This window comes from Siniperca chuatsi, linkage group LG19, assembly GCF_020085105.1.
Source record: "Siniperca chuatsi isolate FFG_IHB_CAS linkage group LG19, ASM2008510v1, whole genome shotgun sequence".
NCBI classification, from domain to species: domain Eukaryota; kingdom Metazoa; phylum Chordata; class Actinopteri; order Centrarchiformes; family Sinipercidae; genus Siniperca; species Siniperca chuatsi.
In genome coordinates this window covers 27,171,193-27,198,119 of record NC_058060.1, presented here as the reverse complement: position 1 = coordinate 27,198,119, position 26,927 = coordinate 27,171,193, and the positions used below count along the sequence as shown (strand labels likewise).

At 40.7% G+C, this 26,927-nt stretch overlaps 1 protein-coding gene across 1 annotated transcript in view; it reads right to left on the bottom strand.

The window, feature by feature from the left end:
• The window catches only part of LOC122866769 (piezo-type mechanosensitive ion channel component 2-like), a 77,662-nt gene that overhangs the window by 16,459 nt on the left and 34,276 nt on the right, over positions 1–26,927 (bottom strand). Inside the window, exons 18-35 of the mRNA XM_044176853.1 lie at positions 26,467–26,624; positions 26,156–26,332; positions 23,709–23,822; positions 23,411–23,611; positions 23,128–23,332; positions 21,916–22,017; positions 21,319–21,496; positions 21,142–21,228; positions 12,595–12,751; positions 12,389–12,485; positions 11,950–12,115; positions 11,784–11,873; positions 6,858–6,946; positions 6,690–6,752; positions 6,488–6,600; positions 2,816–2,960; positions 1,315–1,380; positions 73–239 (exon numbers count right to left, since the gene is read on the bottom strand). Of these exons, the coding sequence (XP_044032788.1) occupies positions 73–239; positions 1,315–1,380; positions 2,816–2,960; positions 6,488–6,600; positions 6,690–6,752; positions 6,858–6,946; positions 11,784–11,873; positions 11,950–12,115; positions 12,389–12,485; positions 12,595–12,751; positions 21,142–21,228; positions 21,319–21,496; positions 21,916–22,017; positions 23,128–23,332; positions 23,411–23,611; positions 23,709–23,822; positions 26,156–26,332; positions 26,467–26,624 (2,375 nt within the window). The remainder of the gene's footprint in view (positions 1–72; positions 240–1,314; positions 1,381–2,815; positions 2,961–6,487; positions 6,601–6,689; positions 6,753–6,857; positions 6,947–11,783; positions 11,874–11,949; positions 12,116–12,388; positions 12,486–12,594; positions 12,752–21,141; positions 21,229–21,318; positions 21,497–21,915; positions 22,018–23,127; positions 23,333–23,410; positions 23,612–23,708; positions 23,823–26,155; positions 26,333–26,466; positions 26,625–26,927) is intronic.

Genomic DNA, 26,927 nt, shown 5'->3' with positions numbered 1-26,927 from the left:
CCAACTCCTCCATCTTTGTTGTAGTTCCAACACTTCCACCTACTGTGGCAGACTGTAGCCCTGAGTGTGTACCTGCTTGGCCTGGTGCGTTAGCATGCAGTGCTCTATGCGGAGGACGGTGGAGATGTCGATGTGTTCCTGACACAGACCGCTGATCCAGGCAGTCAGAGAGTCCAGCAGAGCTGACAGCAGAACCCAGCAGAACCGCAATGTGTTGGAGAAGCGACGCGACACGGTGTCTGAAATACACAACATCAGCTGATGTTAGTTGTCCTCATTGCTCACAAACACAGTTTTAAAGTGATAGTGAAGGTGTTGCTAGGTGGCTGGGCTCTATGTTTACATTCATTTCTGAGACTGTAACTAGAGTTGGGGTTTGATGGCATTTTATTAAATGTGAATCCAGTTTAGAATCTTCTTTAACAAACACTATTTCCCATAACCCCCAGACCAGTAATAACAGCAGGACAGAGAGGACTGAACATTGTAACAGTGTTCAGACAGCAGAGATTGCAGCTAAAAACTTAAAGGAAATTGCTTTAGAAGAGAGCTTTGGTGAATTCTGTGGATATGGATGAAACCAAGATGACATAACTACCCATGCTGGTAATTTTTCATGGGAGTCGTAGTTTTTTCTGTGCTCACAAAGTAACTGTTGTTTAACTTTGTTAAAATTATAAAGGTTTCCGTTTCTTTTATCAACTGCCATAGTGGAGCTGATTTGTCTGAGAATATGGTAAGTAAACTCCAGAATCTTAATTTTTTTCAGAGACTGATGAAAGTATTGTATACTTACAAGTATGAAAGACTGTATTGATTTTACAGAAGCTAGTGGAACAGATGCTAGACAGGAAGGGATGTCAGGACTTTGGCTTTCTATACATGGATAAATAAATAAATACATGGATACATTAGAAATTAATGTTGATTAAATATGTATCTGACGCATTGAAATTATAGCTGTGGATACTAAATCTGACACACCTTGTTTTCCACAAGCTACTTGATCCAAATACTGAAGATCCAGATTCAAAACTATTCAGTTTATAAGTTAAAATTTTTGATCTAATATGAATGAAAGTTTAACTGGAGAATGTGTTTCCTGAAATTGCCGTGACAAGTACTCCTCACTGCTACTGTTGGATCTACAAAAACACTACAGAGTGGAGCTTCTTCCCTCACAAAGGATCTTTGGTCAAGTACAGACACACAAACAAGATCACACACTAATTTTCACTCATATATGTGAGTGAAATACTGCACTGTAGAATCCTGGGAGATTATTATGATGTTCCAGGTGGTAAGACCTCCTACCTGGTCCCTCCTCTTTATCCTCCTCTCCGTCCTCCTCCGTCTCCTCCCTAACTTCTATAACTCCAACTGTTGAAGAGGTGGAGGAGTTACAGTTAGCTGGCTGGGTAAGGTTACACCAATATGCAGATGACACACAACTCTACATTTACTATCTCTGGATAACACTTTGGACTCAACGTTTGAATGACTTCCTGTAGTTACACAGAGAAAAGACTAAAGTTTGTTTGATGGGTAGTTATAATTTCATTAACAAAAACTGTGTACTGTAAAATACTATATTCACCAACAACATCTCTGTAGGGTTCTTTCACATTTTACATAGATGTTTTTGTCGGTATCTTTGTTTTAAAGCTAGAGTGCAGGACTTTTACATATAAATGAACATCCATTACATTCAAGCCCTTGCCAAATGAGTTCACACAATGCTGATTAAGCCTATCACTGCCAGGTAATTCTCCCTGTATTTCGCAGTATACTGGAGTTGAAGGGGGGAGCAACCCAGAGCCACGCAGAGAGCTCTGCGATCCACCATTGCTGTAAAAAAAATTGTCTATTGGAGAGAATGTTTATTATTGAGAACAGTTTGTTTATTTTGTTTATAATGATTGTGTAGTTTGTGTTAACATGCTTTGGCAATGTTGTATTATATGCAGTCATGCTAATAAAGCCAGTTGAATTGAAATTAAACGGAGATGACACAACTCTCTCTCTACATGGCTCTGGAGCAACTGTAGCGACAGAGTAGGCTAAAGCAACTCGGAGTATGGAAGAGCCTATGGCGGAAAAATCTACTTGAACTTTGTTCCTTTGTTACAGTTTGTGCATCCTAAAGGATATCCCAGGGTTCTATTTGTGCATTTTAGCTCAGCTTTCAATTCAATGAAGACACATATTCTCCTGAAAAAGGCTCATTGATCTCAACATCAATATGGGGTTAGTTCTCTGGATCAGATACTTTGTCCTGCCACCCACAGAGGGTCTGTGTCAGGGGGAGCATGTCAGACATGCTCACTGTGAGCACAGACTGCCCACAAGGCTGAGTTCTTTCCCCTGTGCTATTCTGTCTCTTTACCAATTAATTTATGATCAATGAGAAACATTTTCAATTGTTTAAGTATGCTGATGACATGGCCTTAATTGGCCTTCTACAGAAAACAGAACCTTTAGGTGAAGCTCCCTATCTGGCCCACATTGAGGCCCTTCAAACATGGTGTCGCATTAGCCAGCTAGAAATCAATGTGGCCAAGACAAAATAATTAATTATCTGCATAAAACAAGATCTGAAAACAGAGTCAGTTTCACATGATGGCCAACATGTTGACATTGTCAACACTGTCAGATGAGTGTTTAGAGACTGAAAAAGTTCATCTGTGATCAACACAAACATCTCTCCTTCACTGTCACTGGAAATGTGTATAACTAACATAAGTGATGGAGGTGATGATAGAGAGACAACACAGGTGGCAGAATCTTATATGGGAGGACACCACCAACTCCTCACCTCTCTGCTCATTGTCCTCCTCACGTCCTCTCTTCTCCTCCTTCCTGCTCCTTCGCTCAAAGGAGTTCTTCTTCCAGAGTTTCTTTTGGTTATTGCGAGCTCTCATTGCTGTTCTGGAATCTGTTATCCAGGCGTGGTAGACAAACTGACAAAGACAGACAGACAGACAGTATATATAACATCAATTCATCAGTTTGAGTCTGAAGGCAAAAATTATTCTTCAAACCTTTAAAAATGTTTCCCTTAAATGTACTCATAACTTTGTTTTTATTTAGAGCTTTCTTTTTCTGACAGTATCACATTTTTACATGTGTGAACTCATTTTACTCAACCCTGACTTCTTCTATCTGTAGTCTGTCCGTCTGGTGTGTAGTACTGGTGGCTCTCCACCACTATCATCAAAATACGGTGGCTGACAAGGGCGAACGCACTGCAACTTAAGAAAACACATGCATATAGATAAAACACAAGCAAATTAAGAAAACATCATTAATTTGACAACACATGCGCAGCATTTAGAAAACAAGTTGCAAATACAGAAACGTGCAGCAAAAACACAAAACGACAACGGTGTTGCTAGAGGACACTAAAAAGTTTTGTGACTCACGAAGTTGGGTCTGTATCATCCATTCATTGTTCATCATCCTGTTATTTTGTTTTGTACTGTTTCTCTACTTTACGCATGCGCAGTCTGATCTGCAGCGTATACTTACCTCATGAGAGCTCGCAGATTCAAAGAAAACGTTTGTAAAGCATTTTTTTAACTGAAAATTAAGGTAAATTTGAAGGAATTTGAAAAAAAAGTTGGAAAACTACTGTTAATCAGAGATAATAACCAGGTTCATCAGTGATGACAGACGGACTGTGGCCTGTTATGAACTTTGGAGTAACCAAAGTGCACATAAATAGTATTTCCTACAGTCTGCAAGGTTTCCTGCATTAAACCCACCGGTAAAAATGTTCATCCTCACATATAAGTTTTTAAGCATGGGAGTTTAGACAGTTATCCTGTGATGCACTATGAAGAGACAATAAAGCTCCTTGATTTGACATGCCCAGGTCGTACTGCAGCATCTTGTGACCACGGTTGTCAAAGCAGTTTCATTATTGATGTAATACCTGTCAGCTTTTGGTGAATCAGTTCTATTTATCAAGGTCTTGCAAGGTGCATGCAGCAGTCACCTTCTAACCCCATGCGCAGAGTACAGCAGTAGCAGAAGTCAGAAACCCACAACGTAAACATGAACAGATGATACACGGACCTGACTTCAATAACATCATGAGTCTTTGCAGCGCGTTTCTGTATTTGGTTGTGTTGTGTGTATTTGCAAGTGTTTTCTTAAGTTGCAGTGTGTTTGTCGGCCAAAAGACCAAATTATGGGAATATGTTCAGAAACAATGCTGTTCATCCCTCCAGCTGAGTTGCTCAGACATAAAGAATTTATAAAAAGGAGCACTAAAGCTTTTTTGGAGACTTGTGGTGGAACAACACCTTACTGTTTTACTTCATCTGTCCTCCAGACTCCACTATTCAAAATCCTCTTTTTGTCCCCGTCACTTTTACTGTTTCAGGTTTTATGTACTTACTGAAGTCTCTCGGTCATTTTAGTTATTACTGTGCACTCAAAGTAACGAGATTAATGAACAGCAGCAAGTGGTGCTACAAGTGCTTTAGTTAGCGCTCGGTTTCGGCTTGCAGGCTACATACAGGGTGCCCTGCCTTATTGGTTTAGGTTGTTGGGGCTGTATGCAGCCTGAGTGGAATACCTGCAGACACTATTCAGGGCTTAAAAATGTCCTATTTTTAACATTATTATTTACAGTTAATATTCTCCTAACCAAATGCTAGAATTAAACTGATCAGTCAAAGATAAGACAGTACAGGACAGAGCTGTTTGTATTAAAGATGTAAATTATCTATCAGAAAGTATCAGAAACTAAAACTGATTTAAAGTAGAGTTACTGCATTAACAATACAGAGGTTTAGAGTATTACATAGTATTTTTTGTTTTTAAATTTTGTTGTATTACCATTGTTATGTAAAGCACAATAAACATTACATTCATCATAGTTAGTTATAAATATGTTTATATTTTAAAAAGGGACAAATGTACATTTTACATTTTTTTTTCTGGAAATATGCACTTTAAGATTTTAATACGTATATTGCATATATTTATAATTATTTTAATCATTATCATTATTATAGCACATTTGCCTTTTAGCACATCCTCTGGAGTATACCACCCCCACATTTCACTGGACTTATTAAAATACGAGTATGGGACAAATAAATGGGACATATAAATCTCTGAATCTCTATACATTTTTAAACCTTTGTCCCCTCCACTTCTGAAACCAAACCTATGCTCTTGCCTCCAGCTGTAGGTGACGTAAATACTGAGTGAACAAACAACACGAGTCTGCGAAGACGGGAACAGTGGAGGATCAAGCAGAGTTGCAGCTGTAAACTGTATTTTCATTGCTTAGTGTAAAATCTCTACGTGAAGATGGGACACAGTCCATGACTGGTCTTCAGCTTTTAGCTCAGACTTCACTGGCTGCAGTAAGAGTCAGGACTAGGTGGATTGTACCATGATGTGGCAGTAGGTGTTGTACAATAATCAGAGCTTAGGTTTAAGGTGGTAGAGTCCTCCATTTAAAGGGCTTTGGACACTCTGTATGCAGACAATGTTCTATTATACATGTCCAATTTACTGATTTGTCCTTTCTCCAGAAGTTCAAAGTTCATTCCTGACTTTGGAAAAAGTACTTAACAAATAATCTCACCTCACGGTCCATTTAGTAGCTGTCCTGGAGCTTTTGACCATATCACATGGTTTTTATCAGCTTGGTCTTTATATGATTCCTCAAAACTCTGCTGCTAGGAAAGACCATCACATTTCACCTCTCCTAGTGTCCCTACACTGGCTTCCAATAGCCTTGAGGATTGATTTTAAAAATTTATTGATACATTTTAAGTCTCTAATGTGCCTTACGGCCGTTTATATTACCAAGATGTTATCCCCATATGTTCCCCCTTTCCCCCTAAGAATTGATCATGTCTTTGCAGTCAGAGCTCCTAAACTTTGGAATAACTTACCTGTGGAGATCACACCCACAACAGTTTCCTGTTTTAAAAACTCACTTCCACAAATGTGCTTTTAAGAGAGACGCTCAACTTATCTTATATTACCCGATGATGCTCTTATGTTTTATGTTTTAATGTGTTTATGTTGTCATTTTTTGTATTAAAAGTTCTTTCACTGACTGTTTTTATCTTCTGTTTTTATAAAGCACTTTGTAACCTTGTTTTGAAAAGTGCTATATAAACAAAGCTTATAATTACTAATCAGCAGATTAAGTTTACTTAATAGCCATAGAACTGTAGATGTTCATCTATTATTATTATCTCATTGAATATCTCCAGTTCCCTGGCATACTTAATCTGCTCATGAGGACCATGAGGATTCAGTTGGCAGCTCGAGAACAGCTACTAAATGGACCTTAGGGCAAAACAACCTTTCCTCTGTTAGTAGGTGGAGTTATAACGGTGGTCCCCAACTGTTTTGGGCTTAGGACCCCTTTATACCTTTAACCCCTCGTCACAGGTTACATGTGTTTATGAGCTGTGAGGAGTTTAACCAAACAAACAGTCATGGAGACTCTCACCTGGAAGGCTGATTTCTCAGGTAGCTCCTCCTCCTTCTCCTCTTCCTCCTCCTTCTCCTCTTCCTCCTCCTCACTGTCTGTCTCAAACAGGTAGTAGTCACCACTCCTCACCACTGCAGGCAGACAGACAGTTACTTAGAAAGACCTCAATAGCGCAGACAACTCTGAATGAGTGCGACAGGTGAGAGGTCATGTGACTCACTGGAGGTGTGATTTACCCAGGGTCTCCACCACTCCTTCTGTCGCTGCCCCTTTTTTTCTTGACCTATAAGTAAAAAAAACAAAATAAACACAAACACACATTAATTAATTATGTGATTGACAGCTGCTTTTTCCACACTGTTACCATGGCAACACATTGTTTACAGACCGTCAGTATGGAAGCTGTCTTGGGTCAAACTCAACATTTTCTCTTTTCCTCTGCGGAACTTCTGCTGTCGAGATTTAATTCTCTCCATCCTGAAGGAAACACAGAGACAGGAAGTGGTTCACAGGTCAAACCAGTATGGTTTTACAAGTCCTAAGTCTATTTCAGCATCGGATATAAATGAGAGTCCAGTGTTTCAGGACAAACACAGGTGGGTCCATCAACACCTGTTCCAGGAATTCATGGACAAGATTTGATTAACTGTGTGAAGCAGCGACTTGATGCATGATGTTTAAACACGATGTCCAAGTCCAGACCTTATCGAGTCAGGGTGTCTACACCTGTTGTGCAAGTGAGTCCTATCTTGGTCTCCAGTCCAGTCTCGAGACTAATCTTGAACCAGTCTCATGGATGTTTTGAGTCAGACTTGACTCGACCTAGCTGACGTTATGACTCAGACTAGTCTTGGTTTCTGTGTTTTGACTCTGACTCATCTCAGTCTCAATAGTGTTTTGACAAGGACCTGTCTCAGTCTCAGTGTTTTGACTTGGACTCGTCTCGGTCTTAATCCTGTTTTGTCTCTGTCTCTAGGGAGGTTAGATCTGGAATTGTCTGGCCTTGCCAGGGTTTTGATTGCTACCAAATTGGCCCAACTATAAAAAGGTGACATATTTTCTATTACATTTGAAAAGGTTGTGGTCATCTTTGGGCCTGTTCACATGTCGCATCTAAAATGCATGGAATGCCAGCTGCGCTGCTTTCATCCTTTTACCAATGCTATTTGGGAGGTTGCACTACTAAGCAACCAAACCCGGTCTATATCACAAGTGGTCTGCGGCGGTCTGATGATTTGACCATTTCACGCTGAAAAGTTGTTATAATTTAGCAACTGACTGAACGAATTTAACCGAGAAAATAGTCAAAATTAAGATAAATGGATTTCTAGCATCGTAAATCCCTCACAGTAGCTTTACTGCTCTATTTGTCTGTGGAGAAAAAAATCCTTGCTGTGTCTGGGTGCATACCGTCCTACAAGCCAAAAAAAAAATACAGAGAATTTCCCCAACTCATCAAGGAGCTTCATCTGGATGATGGGAGGTTCAAAGCTTATTTCAGAGAGGACAGACCCCAGTTTGAATTTTTTCTGAGAAAATCTGTCCCGAGTATTAAAAAACAGGGTGTCTGCTGTGAAACCATCTCTCCGGCACAACTACTGTTGAATGTTGAATGAATTTAATTATTTTTTTCCAAACAGATAACGCTAATCTGAAATAATCTTTTGCCAGTGATTATCTGGTCTATGCGGCTGGGCCATGAAGGATTAATATTTTATTTATAATATTAAAATTATTGAACATCTCTGCCAAGTGATGGCTACTTGTTTTAACATATCATTTTAGATTAAATTAATCCTTGTTGGTACAACCCAGTTTCAGCCAGTTATTCACATGCCAAATCTAGGAATGGCCTTAATATAAATCCTCCTATGTTATGACGGTGTAGTCCCTCATGCGTCCAGGAGTGTTCCATCGTAGAAAAGGTTTCAGTCATAGTCATCTGGACACTGTTTTCAGAATCAAGACATTTCGGTTCCCATCCGGAAGTCTACTACAGCACTGCTGCTCAGCAGCAGCTGTCCACCAGTGTGCCTGGTGGACAGCTAACCCTAACTCTGCTTGGAGCAGACACACAGCAGAACCAAACTCTCTCTTACAGCAGCGATGCAAGGGCCTGCGTAATATTTCTGCAACAATACTTAGTTAGTGCCAAAGGCTACCACACAAAGTCTGCCAGCTAACTTTAAGACCTAACATGAGGAGAACAGACAGAGCAACCGGTTCCCCCTCTGCAGAAGTTGATGTTTTTGTCCAAAAAGCACCACAGAGCGCCACAGGAAGTCATTCCTGCCTGTGGCCAACAAACTCTTTAACTCCTCTCTCTAAGTGTTAGTCTATATGACCCTAAGTCATTAAACTGGACATTGATCATTACATCTCTGCAATACTTGACATAATTGTGCAATATTCTGTGTAATACTCCTGTGCAATATACTCTTTTTAGTTTAAAATTCCCGATTTATTGATATTGATATTACTCATACCTCTATTACTGCTGTGCAATATCCTCCGTCTCATTATAATCTTAATAAGCTACACTTAACTTGACAGTTCATGCACTATTACCTCATACCGTATTATTATCATCAACCGGTAAACCCACTTTGTACTTCACTTATTTTATTTTATACTTATACCCACTTGGTACTTAATTTATTTTCTGACCTGTATTATAGTGTATTATATTTTTTGCTAGTGCTTCTATTCCTGTGTGCACTGACGTAAAGGTGAGCTGCTGTAGCTAAAGAGTTTCCCCTCGGGGATCAATGAAGTATTTCTGAATCTGATTCTAATTCTGATAGTTAATGTTATGCTTCACACAGACAGTCTTTGCATGCTAACTAACTCTCTTTTAACTGGGCACTATTATCCTACACCGATCACACACATCAACTCCAATTTGACCTTTAACAGAGCCACACTCTGGCGGCGGCCTTTCTTTGTTTAACCATGCAGCCGCTGCTCAGTCCCCATTTTCAATTAGATTTCTTTTTTTAATGCCATTTTGGATCCAAGCAGCCATTTTGGATCCCCCACACACCCACCCACACACCCTCTTTGTTCTGTAGTTTAGTGCATTTAGTGTTAGACTTCATGGTGTGTTTTTTGCTTTATCTTTTAATAAATGCTTGTGTATAATTATGCTGGTTTCTTTTATGTTGCACAAGAGTGAATAATTTGCCAACCTCTTCTATGTTGAACTTAAAATATTTCAACCTACTAGCTATTAAATGTAATTTTGGTTATAGTTATTAATTGAATTATTAATCAGAGTTCCAAATTGATAGTTTAGTGTAATTTATAATTTTCCCCTTGTTTAAGGGCGGTGCCCCCGAGGACTTTTTTTTGAGGACCAAATTTAATGGATTGTACCTACACAATTTGGTTTAACCCTTTCACCATTCTAAATCCCAACATCAATAATGTTGCAGGTGGGGCTAAATTTAGGTACTTTATATACTGCTGGGTGCCTTAATCCATAAGAATATATTAGAATTTATTAGTTGATTTATATTTTGTATTAATAATCTGAATCTACAAGGTAACTAGTAACTAATGTCAAATAAATGTAGTGGGGTAAAAAGTGCAATATTTGCCTCCAAAATGTAGTGGAGTATAAGTACAAAGTAGCATAAAATGGAAATACTCAAAGTACAAGTACCTTTAAATTGTACTTAAGGACAGTATTGAGTGAATGTACTTAGTTACATTCCAACACTGTTTGTTACATGTATCTTGCAACTGGAGATTCCTTTAAGACCACTGCCTTCAGTTACCATGTGGGTCCCTCCACAGTTGCCGGCATTGTTAATGTGTGTGAAGCCATGTGGGATAACCTGGTGGGAGAATACATACCACCACCTAACAGGGAATGCTAGAGAGAAATTGCAGCTAATTTCCACCGGATGTGGAATTTCAGCATTTGGAAGAGCTCTTTGTCAGGGCAGTCTTGACGTATCAGATGACACACTTCTCCCTGGCATGGAACATCTCGGTTCTATGCCACACATGTTTGTTGCTGATGAAGCAACCACATCCTGGCCAAAACATAGGGATAGAAAAAAGTCTCTACAACTACAGGCTGTTCTGAGCCAGATGTATGGTGGAATGCACATTTGGTATACTATCTACACAACGGCTGTACAGGCGAGTACTAGGAGTGGCAAAGAAAGTAGTAAAAGCCTGACAGGAGGACCATCCATGTGTAGCATCAGGGCAATGGGGCACCTCAGCCGAATGAGCAGCAATAACGCCTCACGAGAGGCTATCACCATCAGGGAGAGGTTCACAGAGTATTTCTCATCCGCTGAAGGTGCAGTGACACGGCAGGAACACATTATCTAATATCTGATAAATGCCTTTTGGGAACAGTCTTAATACTCATACATTCTAATCCAATAAACTGATTATATTTTTAACAAAACTTTCCTTATTGCCTCATTTCAGAATATTACTTTATTAATTGATTGCTTGTTTGAAAACAATAAAAATATGTATTAAAATATTTAATTGCATAAAAATACAATACAGGATAGATTTAAATACAGCCTAAATACAACTACTTTTCAATATAAAATGTAACATTTAATGTCTGTCACCCCTATCTCCACTCTATTCAAACTCTGCTTCATAGAGAAGACGGTGTAGTCCCTCATTCGTCCAGGAGTGGTCTATCGTAGAAAAGGTTTCAGTCGTGGTCATCTGGACACCATTTTCAGAATCAAGACATTTCGGCTCCCATCCGGAAGTCATTCTCAATTGTGAAAAAATGGGACGGGAACTCAGAAATTTAAGCTACTCTGTGTTACATAAGCCCTGCCCTCAGGAAGGAATATACCTGAGTATCTGTTGATTAGCTAGTTTCACCTGAAACTGACCTAATTGTTTCCATGATGGCCCAGTAATCAGTAATCAGGCCTATTGTTTTCTGGCTGCACCTCCCTCATCACTGTTAAGTACCTGATTAGCATATGATTGGCGTGACCAAGGTCTATCACAGTGTATTAGCACCTTGGTCACGCCAATCAATATGCTAACATTTAGGACTTGTCTCTGTGTTTTGAATCAGACTTGTCTCAGTCTCGTCATCACCGTCTTAAGCCCCTTTGGACTCTGACTTGTCTTGGTGTTGTGGGTGATTTGATGTTTTGCTCTGGACTTTTCTCAGTCTTGGGCATGTTTGGATTTGTTCTTGACTCGATCTCCTAACTGCTTGGACTCGTCTAAGTCTTGTGGGTATTTTGACTCAGTCATGACTCAGTCTCTGAACTGCTTGGACTTGGTCTTGACTGCAGCTGTGTTTGTGTCTTACTGTCTCTTCAGCAGGTCCATGGACGTCTTCTCCACTTCCAGTCTCGCTCTGACAGCTTTCACTGTGGATGCCTCAAAGAGCTCCGCCCCCCTGCAACACACACACACATTAACATCATGTGACTCTGTCTGTGTTAATGTACGTGCGTTTATGTGTGAGTGTGTACCTGGAGGCCAGTAGTTGTGTATTTTGCAGGTCCAGGACCACATACAGGAAGTAGTGACTCCTGAAGACTCTCCTCTGCAGCAACAGGAAACAGAAACAGACGCCGTCCCAGATGATCCCCGCCTCGTCGCTCGGCAACTCACACTGTTTACTGCTCTGCTGCTCCGCTGCAGAAGTGACGTATATAAACAGCAACACAAACAACAGACAGACAGAGACAGGTAGAGAGTTTTTACCAGACTCTATTGCTCTGTGCTGTTTTGACTCGGTGGGCTTACTCTCAATTGTCTAATTCTCTGACTCTGACTCGTTTAAAAGTATCATTCATCTGCTCTGTAAAGATGTATGGTCCAAATATAATTATCACATTATCATTAACATTCAAATAAACTGTCAATGATAAACAGACAGACAGTTAGACAGACAGACGGTTTACATACGTTTGGTGTATCCTTTGATGGTGCAGGCAAGACTGAAGAGCTGAATCAGCCAACAGTGATTCAACACCAACGACTTAATGAAACCACAGGCCAGGATCTGAACACACAGAAGGACATGGTATTAAGGATAGTTTCACTTTTTGTTACTCTGAGTACATTGGTAAATATCAGTATGACGACGATTGTGTGGTGATGATGCATCTTACCGACAGAATATTCTTCATGGTAATGACGAACACGTTGTAGCCAATCAGACAGTCCCAGTATACCAGGATGGATTTGACTGGTTTCAGCAGCAGGTCTCCGCCCACCAACAGGAAGTAGAAACAGGCCACCAGGTAACCCATACAGAAGATACTGATCCTGGAACAGGAAGTAGAAAAGTGGTTGGTATTAAGCTAACTTTTTCTTTCTTTTTCTGTTGTGGTTAAACAGAAAATTCTTCTGATCATTAAAAGAAGGTGAACCATTTTAAACAGAAGGCCATACAATTACTTTATAGTCTGGTTCAATTCATTTTAAGGTTTTCAAGAATTTTCAGGTTTAATCTGAAACTATCAGTTTTTCATAACAGTTTGGATTTAATTGTAAGTGTGGGGGGTTTTGCAAAAGTTTTCATTTTTTCCTGAATGTGTGCGTTCTTCCAGATTTTTCAGGGTTTTTTGTTAAATTTTGTTTAGGTTTAATCTCTTGCCTTTTACAAAGATTTTACAAAAATGTTTTGGGATTAATCCCAATTGTCAGATATCAAAACATTGTTTTCTGGAATTTTGGGGTTTTAATCCTGAATTTCCATTTTTTTTTATCTGAGAGCATAAAGGTCCACCAACCTGTTTTTAGGGTTTTGCCATTTTATTTTTATCTTGATCTCAAATTTTCTTATTACCTGAAAGTTTTTAATTTAATGCCAACTTTTCAGGTTTTATTTTTTTTTTTAAATCTGGTTTAATGTGACAGATTTTGTGGTTAACTCAAATTTTCTGTTTCAGTTAAGAGCTTTTTTTTTTAGATTAATCCATGAATTTACAGGGTTTAATTAATTTAATACCAATCTTTTGATTTTACAAAAGGGTTAGGGTTAATCCCAAATTTTCAGGCTAACATTTTTTTTTAACAAAAGTTTTTAGTTTAACCCAGAATTTCCATGTTTTACAAAACATTTAGTTCTAAAAAAAAAAAAAAAGTTCTCAAATTGTATTGTTACCAGAAAGGGTTGAATTTAATCCTGACTTTGCAGGTTTTATCAAAAGAGTCAGGTCTAATCACAGTCTTTCAGTTTTAACATAAAAATGTGGGGTTGTAATCTCAAATTTCCCAGTTTGACGATGATGAAAATACTTTGTCAGGTCAAGTCTGAAATGTTTCTTGCATCACAGCAGCTCCATTTGCAACATCACAGAAAAGACAAAAATTGAGGCAAGGAACAAAGATACATACATTTAACATAACATTACAATCACAGAGCACAATATTCAAGGCCCTTCAGCGTACACGTGATCTGGGATTAAGCTCCATATTTAATTTTAGGGATTGACTGTTGTTCAAACCAGTGCTTCAATCTAATCTTATTAAATCAGGGAACCCTGTATCTCCGGTTTGATGGTAACAATCTGTATTCACTGTTCAGGACACGGTTGGGGTAAGAAACAATGTTGTTGGCCAGCCTTAATATTATGGTAGGCTGATTCATAGAGTTTCTGAAAGGGTTGGCCTACAGTCTTTCAGCCATGTTGGTGCAGCCCAGGGTTGCCTGAATTACTTAACAAAGATATTAGAGCTGTATCATCAGAATACTTTAGAATGTATTGATTTGGTGTATCTGTATGGCAATCGTTGATATAGAAAGTGAAAAGCATGGCTGAACTCACACAACCCTGGGGGGCCAACATTGGTCGTGATGGCAGATGAAAGGGTTTTGTTCACCTTTACAACCTGGATTTAGTGAGAAATGAGGCATACCAATGAATCAAATAGTGATTTAGTTCCCACTGGACCATTTTTTATACCAAAATGACTGCTTATAATAATAATAATAATAATAATAATAAAACTTTATTTATAGAGCACTTATCAAAACAAAGTACTTCACAGAGAGCGAAATAAATACCACAGTGAATGATAAAATACATTTAAAAAAACAATAAAATAGACAGCTCAGGTAAAATTAGGATATGCTTTTTTCTTCTGTATGGGTTACCTGGTGGCCTGTTTCTACTAAAAATGTGTCTTGAGAAGAGACCTAAAAGAAGACACTGACTCAGACAACCTAATTTTTTTAGGCAAGTTATTCCAGAGCCTCGGGGCCCTGATGGCAAAAGCTCTGCCCCCCTTAGTTTTCATCCTGGACTCAGGAACAGACAGGAGACCCCTGCCCGAAGATCTCAAAGTACGTGAAGGTTCATAAGGGATTACAAGGTCTAAAATATAGTCTGGAGCAAGGCCATGAAGAGCCCTAAAAGTAATCGATAAGATCTTAAAATCAATCCTAAAGCAAACAGGGAGCCAATGTAAAGAGGCTAAAACAGGTGTGATGTGATCGTACCTCTTGGTCCTGGTTAAAAGCCTAGCAGCTGAGTTCTGTACAGTCTGCAGTCGTTTCAAAGTTTTTTGATTAAGATAAGTGAACAGACTGTTACAATAATCAAGGCATGAAGAGATAAAAGCATGTACAAAAGTTTCTACACCTCTAAAATTTAAAATAGTTAACTTCTGAGGTGATAAAAACATGATTGGACAAGCTTAGTGACATGTTGCTCAAAACATAAATTGCTATCAAAAAGGACACCAATATTTCTTGCAACAGACTTGATATGTTATGACAGGTAACTAGTAGATGGTAGTATTTGTTTAGTGATGTGTTAGGGTCAATAACAAGGTTTTATTTGAGTTTTATTTGAGTTGAGCTGAAGAAAATTTATCGACATCCAATTTTTTATGTCAGACAGGCAGTCCTGCAGAGAACTCGGCGTACTAATGTCAGTGGGCTTAACAGGGAGGTACAACTATGTGTCATCCGCATAACAATGAAAAGAAATACCATGTCTGCGGATGACATCACCCAAGGAGAGCATATATGGGGAGAACAGTATTAGACACAGAATTGAACCTTGAGGCACACCGTACTTGATATGGGAGAAGGATGACATGTAGTTATTAATGGTGACACAGAATTTCCTATTGGACAGATAAGATGAGAACCAGTCTAGTGCAGTGCAAGATATGCCCACGCAGTGCCTCAGTGTATCTAGAAGAATGCCATGATCAGTAGAGTCAAAAGCAGCACAAGAATTGAACACATGCCTGCGTCGGCATTCATTAAAAGGTCATTAGTGACTTTGAGAAGGGCTGTCTCAGTGCTGTGGTGCTGACGAAAACCAGATTGGAACTTTTTGGAAGGTATTGCTTGGAAATAAAAAGCAGTTTGGAGATCGGACGATAATTATCCAGGGTAGGGTAGGATCAAGCACAGGTTTTAGGACTGGCTGGACACAAGCAGTTTTAAAGTAATTTGGGATGCAGCCAGTAGACAGCGAGCTGTTAAAATTAGTTAACAAATGGGGCGCAATACAATCCATGACTTCCAATAAAAACCTAGTTGGGATTTTGTCCAGAGGGCTGGAGGATACTCTCATAAGAGACATGATGTCTGCGAGTTCAGGCAGAGTAACAGAGTATCCCTGAGCGGGTGATCCACATCTAAAAAGGTAGGATTGGGGGCAATACCAGATCTTATTAACTCCACCTTTCCAGCAAAGTGCAAAAGAAACTTTTCACAATCAGCATCACAATCAGCAGAGCCACAAGAAGAGGCTGGGTTAACTAACTAATTTACAGTCTTAAATAGAAATCTGGTTTTGTGCTGATGGGCAGAAATAAGTGCAGAGAAATAACATGTTCTTGCATCCTTCACCATCCTATTATAAAGGAGTAATAACTCTTTCATGGCCACAAAGTGGACCTGGAGACCTGATTTCTCCCATCTGCATTCTGCTCTTCTGCATTTCCTTTTACAGCTTTGAATACTGTCATTTAACCATGGCTGTTTTCTAGTCTTTGAGTTTGGTCTATTTTTCAGAGGAGCTATGAGATCTAAGGTTGAAGAACACAGGTAGTTAAAAGAATCAACCAAATCGTTGGTGTTGGAGGAACCAGAAACACATTCCCAGGAGAATTGAGCAGTGTACAGAATTTTGAGACACTATGCTCATTAAGGACGCGTGTGTACTCAGAGCGGGGTAATTCAGTATTAGCAGCCTGTAATTCACAGTTAAAAACAATGCATAGGTGATCAGATACAAACATGTCCCTGATTTCCACAGATGGAGTTTTCAGGCCCAAAGTAAAGACTAGGTCTAAGGTGTGGCTACAGGAATGAGTTTGATGTGATCAGGAGAGCTTCTCCTGATCACGGCCTCTTTCAGTAACTTACGGCAAGAAGAGGAGGAAGACTTGACCACTGGAAAATGGGAGCGTCCTTCCAGTGGAGGAAAGTCCTGCGTATCCAGGATGTCAAACCTGTTTGCTAGCGGGAGGTCTCAATGTGAAGGAGGGGGGAGGCGGGCGCTTTGCACCATGTCTGTCCTTGGAATCTAACTCATCGGAGCCTTCTCACCACCCCCGCTGACAACTGTGCATCCACTTGGGCTCGGCAAGGAGTAGAATTGGCCATTGCTTTGGGCATTGCACCCACGAGGAGTCACGGATCTTCAGGCTTAGCTGAAATGGCTTCATGCTCTGGGGCGCCAGTGATGATGGTGTTATAGTTTGAGGCTTTGTCATATTTCCTGTTTTATTTTTAGTATTTTGTAGTAGTTTTCTCCTCCCCTTGTGTGTCTTGTGGTTTTACTTCCTGTCTTTGTTTGCTTTCCCTGCTTGATTGTTTGCACCTGTGTTTCGTTGTCTCACCTACCTTAGCGTATTTAGTCTGGGTCTTTTCCTTTGTTCATTATCGGGTCGTTGTTCCTGTCATGTGCAGTTTTTATTGTACCATTGTACCTATGTCAAGCGGCCAGGCAGTTGTTTTATGTGAGTTCTGTTGGAATTATTCTTTGTCTCCCTTGGACCATGTCTGGATTCTGGACTTTGAACGTTGCCTGCTCCCTGTCGGATTTGTTTAGCCTTGTTGGACTTATTTCCTGGTTTCGACCACTGTCAGCCTGCAACCCGTTTTCCATTATCTGAACCTGTATCTGTCTACATGCCTGTTACCTGTTTGTTGCCTGTCTGTCTGTCTGCCGGTAACTGCCTGTAAGCTACATCACCAAATAAATATTGAAGTCATCCTGCTACCTTATCCACATACTGCTTCCTGGTCTTCTGCATTTGGGTCCTCATACTGTGCTACATACGACAGATGGAGCCGAGCCACAGAAGAGTGGGATCATTGTCCAGTACTGGAGAGGAGCAATCAAGGGAGCGAGATGGGATGGTCGCATTCCGGTTGCCAAGGCGACAGTGAAGAACTTTTCTTTTTCTCTGAGCTCGGCTTCCAGACAGGCAATACTTTCCTTCAGCTTTGAGATGGTAAAGTGGCAAGATCCACACTCAGCCATCACGCTTGCAGTTAGTCCGTAAAAGTGCTTACAAGCTTAAAATCCTTAATAAAAGCAACCGGCTAGCCTAGCCGCCAGGCTAAAAACAAACCTGGCTGAGCTAGCAGCAGTGGAGGCAGTCCGGTAAACCATGTCGAGTTGACACCTAGCTTACAATCACTTAAGATCGATATGTCCGATGACTAAAAAATTTTACCATGTTAAACAATAGCCAGGAAAACGGTGTAGCGTAGAAACGTGGCTTAAAAACTAGCTAAAATGTCAATTTATGGTGGTTTAAGACGAAGCCTCTGGCGGGCACACAAAACACGGACGCATGCGCTTGTATTGTGTTGAAAGCTGATGAAAAATGAGGGCTCTTGCATAGGTGTTGGGTTTGTCTAAATGTTTAGAAATGATGTGAACCAGAGTGGCAACAGCATCTTCTGTACCACAACCCTGCTTATAAGCAAATTGGTATGGATCGAGTTTCTTTTGTTGTACGGACAAGATATTCTTGAAATTTCATAATCACTGAGGTAAGGCTATTGGTATTGCTATTTTGGGTAATGGTTTTCAGGGCCGACCTGAAGGTGAAGATCAGGGAGGCCAAGGAGAAGTACAGGAGGAAGCTGGAGTGGAAACTCCAGCAAAACAACATGAGAGAGGTCTGGAGCTGCATGAAGAGCATCATGGGCTTCAGACCGACTGGCAGCAGAGGAGTTGAAGGCAGCTTGGAAAAGGCCAATGAACTTAATCTGTTCTTTAACAGATTTGACACACCGGTTCCTGCTCATCCTCCCTCTAACTCAGCTGCTGTCGGCCCTCAAGCTCCTCTGAGTACTCTGCTCCCCCCTCCTCCATCTCCCTGGGAGAGTACCTACTCCCCCTCAACTGGCTATCAGGCTAACGGCCCTCTTCACACAATGACTCCCCCCCGCCTGTAACCTCTGCTGTGTGCCTGACTGCTGACCAGGTGAGAGGACAGCTGATGAAACTCCACTCAAACAAAGCAGCAGGCCCCGATGGAGTTAGCCCCGGGGTGCTAAAAACCTGTGCCCCCCAGCTATGTGGAGTCCTTCAACATGTCTTCAACCTGAGCCTTCAAAGGGTCCCTGGTCTGTGGAAGATATTTTGCCTTGTTCCTGTGCCGAAGACGCCGCGTCCCAGTGGCTCCAAGGACTACAGACCGGTGGCACTGACCTCCCACATAATGAAGACCCTGGAGAGACTGGTGCTGGAACAGCTGCGACCCATGGTCAGACCCCTCCTGGACCCCCTTCAGTTCACCTACCAGCCCCGGCTGGGAGTAGAGGAAGCCATCATCTTCCTGCTGAACCGCATCCACACCCACCTGGACAAGCCAGTAAGCATGGTGAGGATCATGTTTTTTTACTTCTCCAGTGCTTGCAACACCATCCGGCCAGCCCTGCTGGGTGAGAAACTGGCAGCGATGCAGGTGGATACCCCCCTCGTTTGTCTCATGGTGTGAGCAGAACCATCTGCAGCTCAATGCGACAAAGTCTAAGGAGCTGGTTGTGGATCTACAAAGGGCCAAGGCAAGCCGCCTCTATTTTCTGAGGAGGCTGAGGTCCTTCAACATCTGCCGGACAATGCTGAGGATGTTTTATGAGTCTGTGGTGGCCAGTGCTATCCTGTATGCTGTTGCATGCTGGAGCAGCAGGCTGAGGGTAGCGGACACTAACAGACTCAACAAACTGATCCGTAAGGCCAGTGACATTGTGGGGGTGGAGCTGGACTCTCTTGCGATGGTGTCAGAGAGGAGGATACTGGTCAAACTACACGCCACCTTGGACAGTGTCTCCCACCCACTCCATGACGTGCTGGTCAAACAAAGGAGTACCTTCAGCGGAAGACTCCTCCCCCCAAAAAGCACCACAGGAAGTCATTCCTGTCTGTGGACATCAAACTCTTTAACTCCTCCCTCTAAGTGTCAGTCTGTATGACCCTAAGTCATTAAACTGGACATTGATCATTACATATCTGCAATACTTGACATAATTGTGCAATATTCTGTGTTAATACTCCTGTGCGATATACTCTTTTCAGTTTAAAATTCCCTATTTATTCATACCTCTATTACTGCTGTGCAATATCCTTCGTCTCATTATAATCTTAATAAGCTACACTTAACTTGACAGTTCATGCGCTATTACCTTATACCGTATTATTATCAACAACCGGTAAACCCACTTTGTACTTCACTTATTTTATTTTATACTTATACCCACTTGGTTCTTAATTTATTCTCTGACCTGTATTATAGTGTATTATATTTTTTTGCTTAGTACTTCTATTCCTGTGTGCACTGACGTAAAGGTGAGCTGCTGTAACAAAAGAGTTTCCCCTCAGGGATCAATAAAGTATTTCTGATTCTGGTTTTATGTGCCAAGTTTTCCATAACAAAGGGATAGTGTGTGTGTCTACGGAAGCCAACGTTCAATTCTGTCTGAAGTAGCAGGTATAATCGTTTTAAGTATTTCAGTACACTTACCAGAATTATCTAATGTTTCAAATCTAGTAAGAAACGGTTTAGGTCATTGGCAAAACAAAATTCATTGTCCATCATAATAGGTTTAGTTTGAGATCACATTCCTGCCATAGTTTTCATGGTATCCCACACCTTTTTGAGGTTAATGGCTTTAAAAGCATCTTCCATAAACAGTTTCAGCTGTTTTTCTGTCTTAGTGCTCTAAAATCATTGTTTCTGAAAGCCACTTCCCTTGTATTTATAACTTTTTTTAATATCCCTAGTCACATATGATTTATTATTTGGATAAATTTGAATCTCCTTTGTGGGGACAGCCAGCTGTACAAAACTTAATTTAATCACTTGTAACTAGTCATTTCATCTAGTGAACCCTCCAGAAAGATTTCTCAATTTGTCCAATGAAAACAGGCTTTCAGTTGTTCCCTACTTTGAATTGTCCATGTCCTTATCACTTTCTTTCTGTAATCAAATTGTTTAGGTTTTCGTGAAAAACATTTTAACTTAATCTTAAATCTTCAGGTGAGCAAAATTTTGTCCGTGACTTTACAGGTTTTACAAAAAAGTCAGGTGTAATCCAAACTTTGACTTATCCAAACTTTTAGGGTTTTATTTGTTTCTTTAAATCAGACTCCTATGGTTCTGATTTGAGGAGCACTGAGCACTTTTACTTTGAAACAATAATTCAGGGACCTGCGGCTCCGCCCACTCACCTGGTCGTCCCGGTGATGAAGATGATGGTGAGGACGAACCAGAACATGTAGCTGAAGATGATCACCTTCATCATGTCCAGGTAAGACCTGCACACACATGAGGTCAGACAGACAAACAGGTAAACAGGCAGAGATACAGACAGACAGGCAGACAGTTGGACAGTTGGCGGAGTTTACCTGCACATCATGAAGTCAGGGACAGTGTTGAGACGAAGTTGTCTGATTGAATCAGAGACCTGTCCGTCATCTCCGTCCAGCTCGCTGTTGTCTCCTGCAAGGATCTGAACTGACGACTGAAGCTCCTCCTCAAACACCTGCAGCTGCAGAGAGGCCCCGAGGAGGAGTAAGAAATCATCTGAAAGATCAGGAAACACACAGCTGGACTGTAAGAAATATAATGAAAATAAATTACATGATATAAACAGTAAACATGTATTTGTCATTTTCAGGTTTAACCTCCAATTTCCAAATTAATTTTGGGTTTTTCAGTATGTTTTGGATCAAATCCCAAATTTTCCAGTTTGCAGAACTTTTTTATAAAACCAGAAACCTGGATTTCCAGATTTTGTGATTTAATCATAATACACAATGTTTTAATATAATTCTGAGACTACTCCTGACACTCAGATATAAAAATAAATATAATTAGTTGTTATATATACACACGATTGGTTCTCAAAATGTCTCTTTATGTGGCTGTTTTATATTGAAGAAGGAAAACAAAATGTTTGTCGTTCTCAGTGTTTTACTGCTTAACAACAATGATGATCTTACAGAGGAGAAAGAGGGGGTTTGGGGGTGTCAGGTGATCAGGGAGGTAGAGCCACTTCACCACATTGGAGTCCATGTTGAAGGACGGAGGTCTCCAGGGATAATCTGAAAATACAAGAGTTCCTACTATTACAAATAGTTTCAGATTTTTCATCAATTTATCAGGTTCTTCAAGAAATTTGCGGTTTTATTAAAACATATTCAGGTTTTTCCTGAATTTTGAGATTTAACACAGAATATTTGTGTTTTACAAAATGTATTCTGGTCTCTAAATGATCAGCTTCATAACAGTTTTCTGGTTTAGTCCTATGCAGCATGTCACATATCAGGTCATAACTGCTGCTAGCTGCCGTTAGCAAGTTAGTTCAGTTAGCCGTGCAGCTAAATTAGTTACGGTGCTATTAGCTGACCAGAACCGGAGTCAGGCAAGCGGGCAACAGCCCGGGATCAGCAGTCTCCCAGAGAACACGGCCAGACCAGGACCAAACACAGCCTTAGAGACTGACAGAGACACGGCAGATTCAGACAGGGACAGGAGAGGCGTGAACCGGGAGAGGAGTGAGAGGAAGGTCAGGCATCCAAGAGGCAGCGACAGAGTGTAGAGCCACAGTATTTGTCACATCTAATTTGGTGGATTAAGGATTTATTTCAACCAAACCAGAAATGGTGATTGTTGGAACAGTTTAAGGACTAATCAAGATGGTGTTGGTGAGTTTTGATTCTGTCAATGAATGAAGTGTGTTTTACGATGTAATAGTTCGGTAAAAGAGAGAAATGTGAATTCAGAAGGCGTATGGTTGTATTTTTCTGTCTGATTAGGTAAGTAGTTCTTGACATTTTGTGAGTTTGTGTTTATTTATTAGACTAAAAAAGCTGAGAGCGCTTGTGTAACTCGCACACATCTTCCAGCTGGAACTACCTGAGCTGTATTATCGGACTATCACAGGCACAGGTGGTATTACAACACAAGACGGGCTGGGGCTAGCAGGTTAGCATGCTAATTTCAGTTGCTATCCCTGCAACTCAATACATAGACATCTTTGACATGATGTCATAACTGTTACTTCCCCACATTCTGTTGATAAGGTTAGTTCATTTTTGTAATGTTTTAAACTAAAATTCTGGCCAAATCTTACATATTGTCCCTTTAATCTTTTCAGTATAAAAGCCTTTGAGTTTGCTAACATGGTTTCTAAACTTCAGGTGAGTTTGTACCTTTACAGGCAGCAGGAGGGAATCCGATACACAGCAGGTACTGGAAACACAACAGCCCCGACAGGAAGTAGCAGTACTTGGGCCACACTGAGGCAATGCGCTTCCTGCTGCGCCGTAAGAGGACAGTGATGAGGCCGAAGGCGTGACCTACAGCAAACAGATCCATCCGCTGACCAATCACATTTACGGCCAACAGGAAGCAGGTCTGAGGAGGAGGAGCGTGTGAATGTTTTTAAACAGAAAGAGGTTAGCTTGTTGCTATGTTAATATGTGTGCATCTCACCTCCAGTCCAAACTTGTAGAAGAAATAGTTGAGGAAGTACTTAACACAGCTCAGTACGCTGTCGTCCAGGTGACGCCTGGTGATGTCATGAAACAGAGTTCTGGTGGGTGGTGGGACTTTGTTATGGCGGAGGCGGTAGAGCTCCTGGTGTCTGTAAATGGTCACCTCGAAGGCTAACAGTGCTATCATCATCAGGTTATACTGTAGAGAAAGGTTAGCATGATGCTAAGTTATCAGAGCTAACAGTGCTACAGCACAGCCTGAATAAAGCGAGATTAGTTGTGATGTCACTCCTCACCCTCAGGTAGTCGAGCAGTTTTCCGTCTGTCTTCCGAAGCCCCACCCACTGGGCGGGGTCAACTGGACCAGAGTATAAAACAGAGCGAGACAGGTCGGTGCTAAAGTTACCTGGCTACAGAGAAACAGACAGGTGTGATATTGTTACCACACTGCAGTTGGAGGAGTATCTGGATTAGGGTTAGGGGTTAGTAGTTAGCAGTTCAAGGTATAGCAGTGATTAATTAGTGTCCTTCATAACTCAAGTCAAATCTGAACATACAGACATGATGAATATATTTTTAGATTCAGTGTGACTTATACTTCCCGAGATATTATCTGTGATGTACATAGAGAATAAACATTCACAAATACACTTTAATTCAATCTTTATTTTAACTCGGAAATACATTGAGATAGAGACCTCATTTACAATATAGCCGAGTTAAAATAAAGACAACCAAAGATCCTAGGCAACAAGAAACACTGATAAAAAACTTAAAGTTATAAAATGATAAAACCTTAAGAATAAATAAAGCTATTAAAATTTAAAGCAAATGAATGAACTCAAAAAAGACCAACTGGAAGTGAAATAGGATGAAGAAATGTAAGGGGGTAAAGAACCAGTAAGAGCCTCATAAATAAATAAAACCCAGTGTCTATCATGCCTTATAGACAGAAGGCCACCCAACCTTAGCATACAGCTCACAATGATGAGTATTATAATTATCACCAGTAATGAATCTTAGTGCACAGTGATGAACAGCATCCAAGGGCTTCAGAGTTGCAACTGAAGCCTACATGTATAACATTTCACCATAATCCAAGACTGATATGAAACTTGCCTCACTTAGAAATCAGAGAAAAAGACACTTAAGTTTTCTTCAGTATCAACGTAATCCAGTGAGAGATGTAACTATCTGCATACAAGAGCTGCTGACAGCTGATTCAGCTACTTTTAATGTGGACAATTTGACTAAATGTAAACTAATATAGGCTAAAAAAACGAGTAGGGTATCTCTGCAGAACGGAGACTTTGAAAGGGAGGGATAACTGTCAATCAATCTTTCTCATAGGAGAAGGGGGAGGTTCAACATGAAGAAACAAACTTACCTCGTTTCTCAATGTTCAGATCCAGCGTTTTCAGCTCTAGTCAAAGGATCAAAATATCAACAGACAGCAACGTTTTTAATGAACATTTTAAAGTGGAAGTAGACAACTTTTGATCATAACAGAATACTGTATAGTAACTTTCACCACTGCTAATTTTAGAAGTCACACATTGCAAGTTTTGTAAGCTAGATGCTGAGTTACCACAGGCTGTATGCATTAAACTGCAAGCTAATGTTAGCTAACTCGCTAACTTCTATGGGAAATTACAGTAGCAAGCAAACAGGCTAGAAAAGCAGTGGAAACCGGAAGGGCAGTAGTGCCCTTGGCCTCACGAAAGTCCGAACAAACTTTTAATTATTACTATTATCTTTTCTAATACGAGTGAAGATTCAGCAACTAGATTGCTTATTTCTCATCTCAAATTTGTTCAGAAACAGATTTTGGTGGACTGCTAAGGTAAAATAAGTGAAAGTTTATGTAGCCTACTTCATACAACAGAACCTTACTACAAACCCCATTGGCTCACAGTACTAAGTGCGAGGACTGCAGTTGGATCCTTCTCTCTCCGCCCACCGATCCCACGATCCTGGGAAAATGAAGGCTCGCTAGCTAATGCTGAAAGTCAGAAATAAACATATATGATCCATTGTTTGTTTGATAATCTAAACAAAGAACACGTTTTCTTGTGGTGGCCTTTCTAAAATGAGCAGTGGTGAAAGTTAATATATTTTGTTATGATCAAGGAGTTGATAAGTCATAAGCAGACTAGCGTGCTATTATCTGGTAAAATCATAGACTGTAGTCTATGGGTACAATTGAGCGTGAGTTGTTTGTGTACCTCACCCCTTATAATACTTTGAAGTGATTTGCTGAATTAAAAAGTGATTGATAACTTGTTCAGGCAGCGTATTGGTGAAATCAGCTTTTAACTGACAGTGGACTGTAAGCCACTGATTGGCTAAATAAAAAAAATGATTGGCAGTTACCACATCCTCTCAAAGTCTCCAGTCTGCAGAGATACAAACTTGAAAAAAACAGGGCTTAAGTTTTAGCCCACACCAAATATACTGAATCTATGGCAACATTATACTTCCTGTTTACATCCCCAAAAGCATTATGGAAACTGTAGTTCTTAAACTTAGAGCGCAGGGGTGGAGGAGGGGTCTCCATTTCTTCTGAGGGGGGCCCAGAATGTCAGTCTTTGAAAACCGCTATCTTATGATGACAGATGAACATTTTAGAAACAGACAGACAAACAGGTATAACAGTGGAGGAGTACCTGATTGGCTGGTTTAGACAGACGGAGAGACATGCAGACAGACAGACAGACAGGTGTGATATTGTTGCCATGGTTACCATGGTGCAGTTGGAGGAGTATCTGATTGGCTGGACGACATTGAGTTGGTACAACATCTTACAGACAGTCACCACACAGATCCAAACTGTACAGACTCCTGACAGCAGGGGGCGCCACGCCCTGCAGGGCAGAGCCACTCCCACATACAGCACGAACAGCAGGTTAAATACACACACCTGCAGAGAGACAGACAGGTCAGAGAGAGAGACAGGTTAAACACACAAACCTGCAGAGAGAGAGCGACATATTCAACAAACACACGTGCAGAGAGACAGACAGGTAGAAAGTCTATCAGACACCAGACTCTGACCTCCTTCACAGAGACCCAGATGATGTAGGAGGAGACGATCTTGACAATGTGTAGTTCCAGGAGCCACCAGAGGAGGTGCTGCAGGCGCTGCATGGACAGGAGGAGGCGCAGGAACAAAACAGAGAGACGATCCACCACCAACCTCCAGGAGACCAGCACTGAGGAAGAGAGACCAGGGTTGCGGTGGAAGAGTCTTTTTGAAGAGTGATGCACCATTATAGTTTCACCACAGCAGACCCACATCAATGTAGAAACAACAGAGCACCTATTTTATGCTTGTGACACAATCCAAAAATTATGGAAATCAGCCTTGTACATGGGGCACGATATCTACCAGGTGAGCTACCGGGGCAGCCCAGGACGTAATTGTTTTGACTATTGGATCGCAGCCCAAGAGTCTGCTTCCTGTTTGAAACTCAACTATTCTCTCAAAGGTGTGATCATGATGATGCAGTATGTTT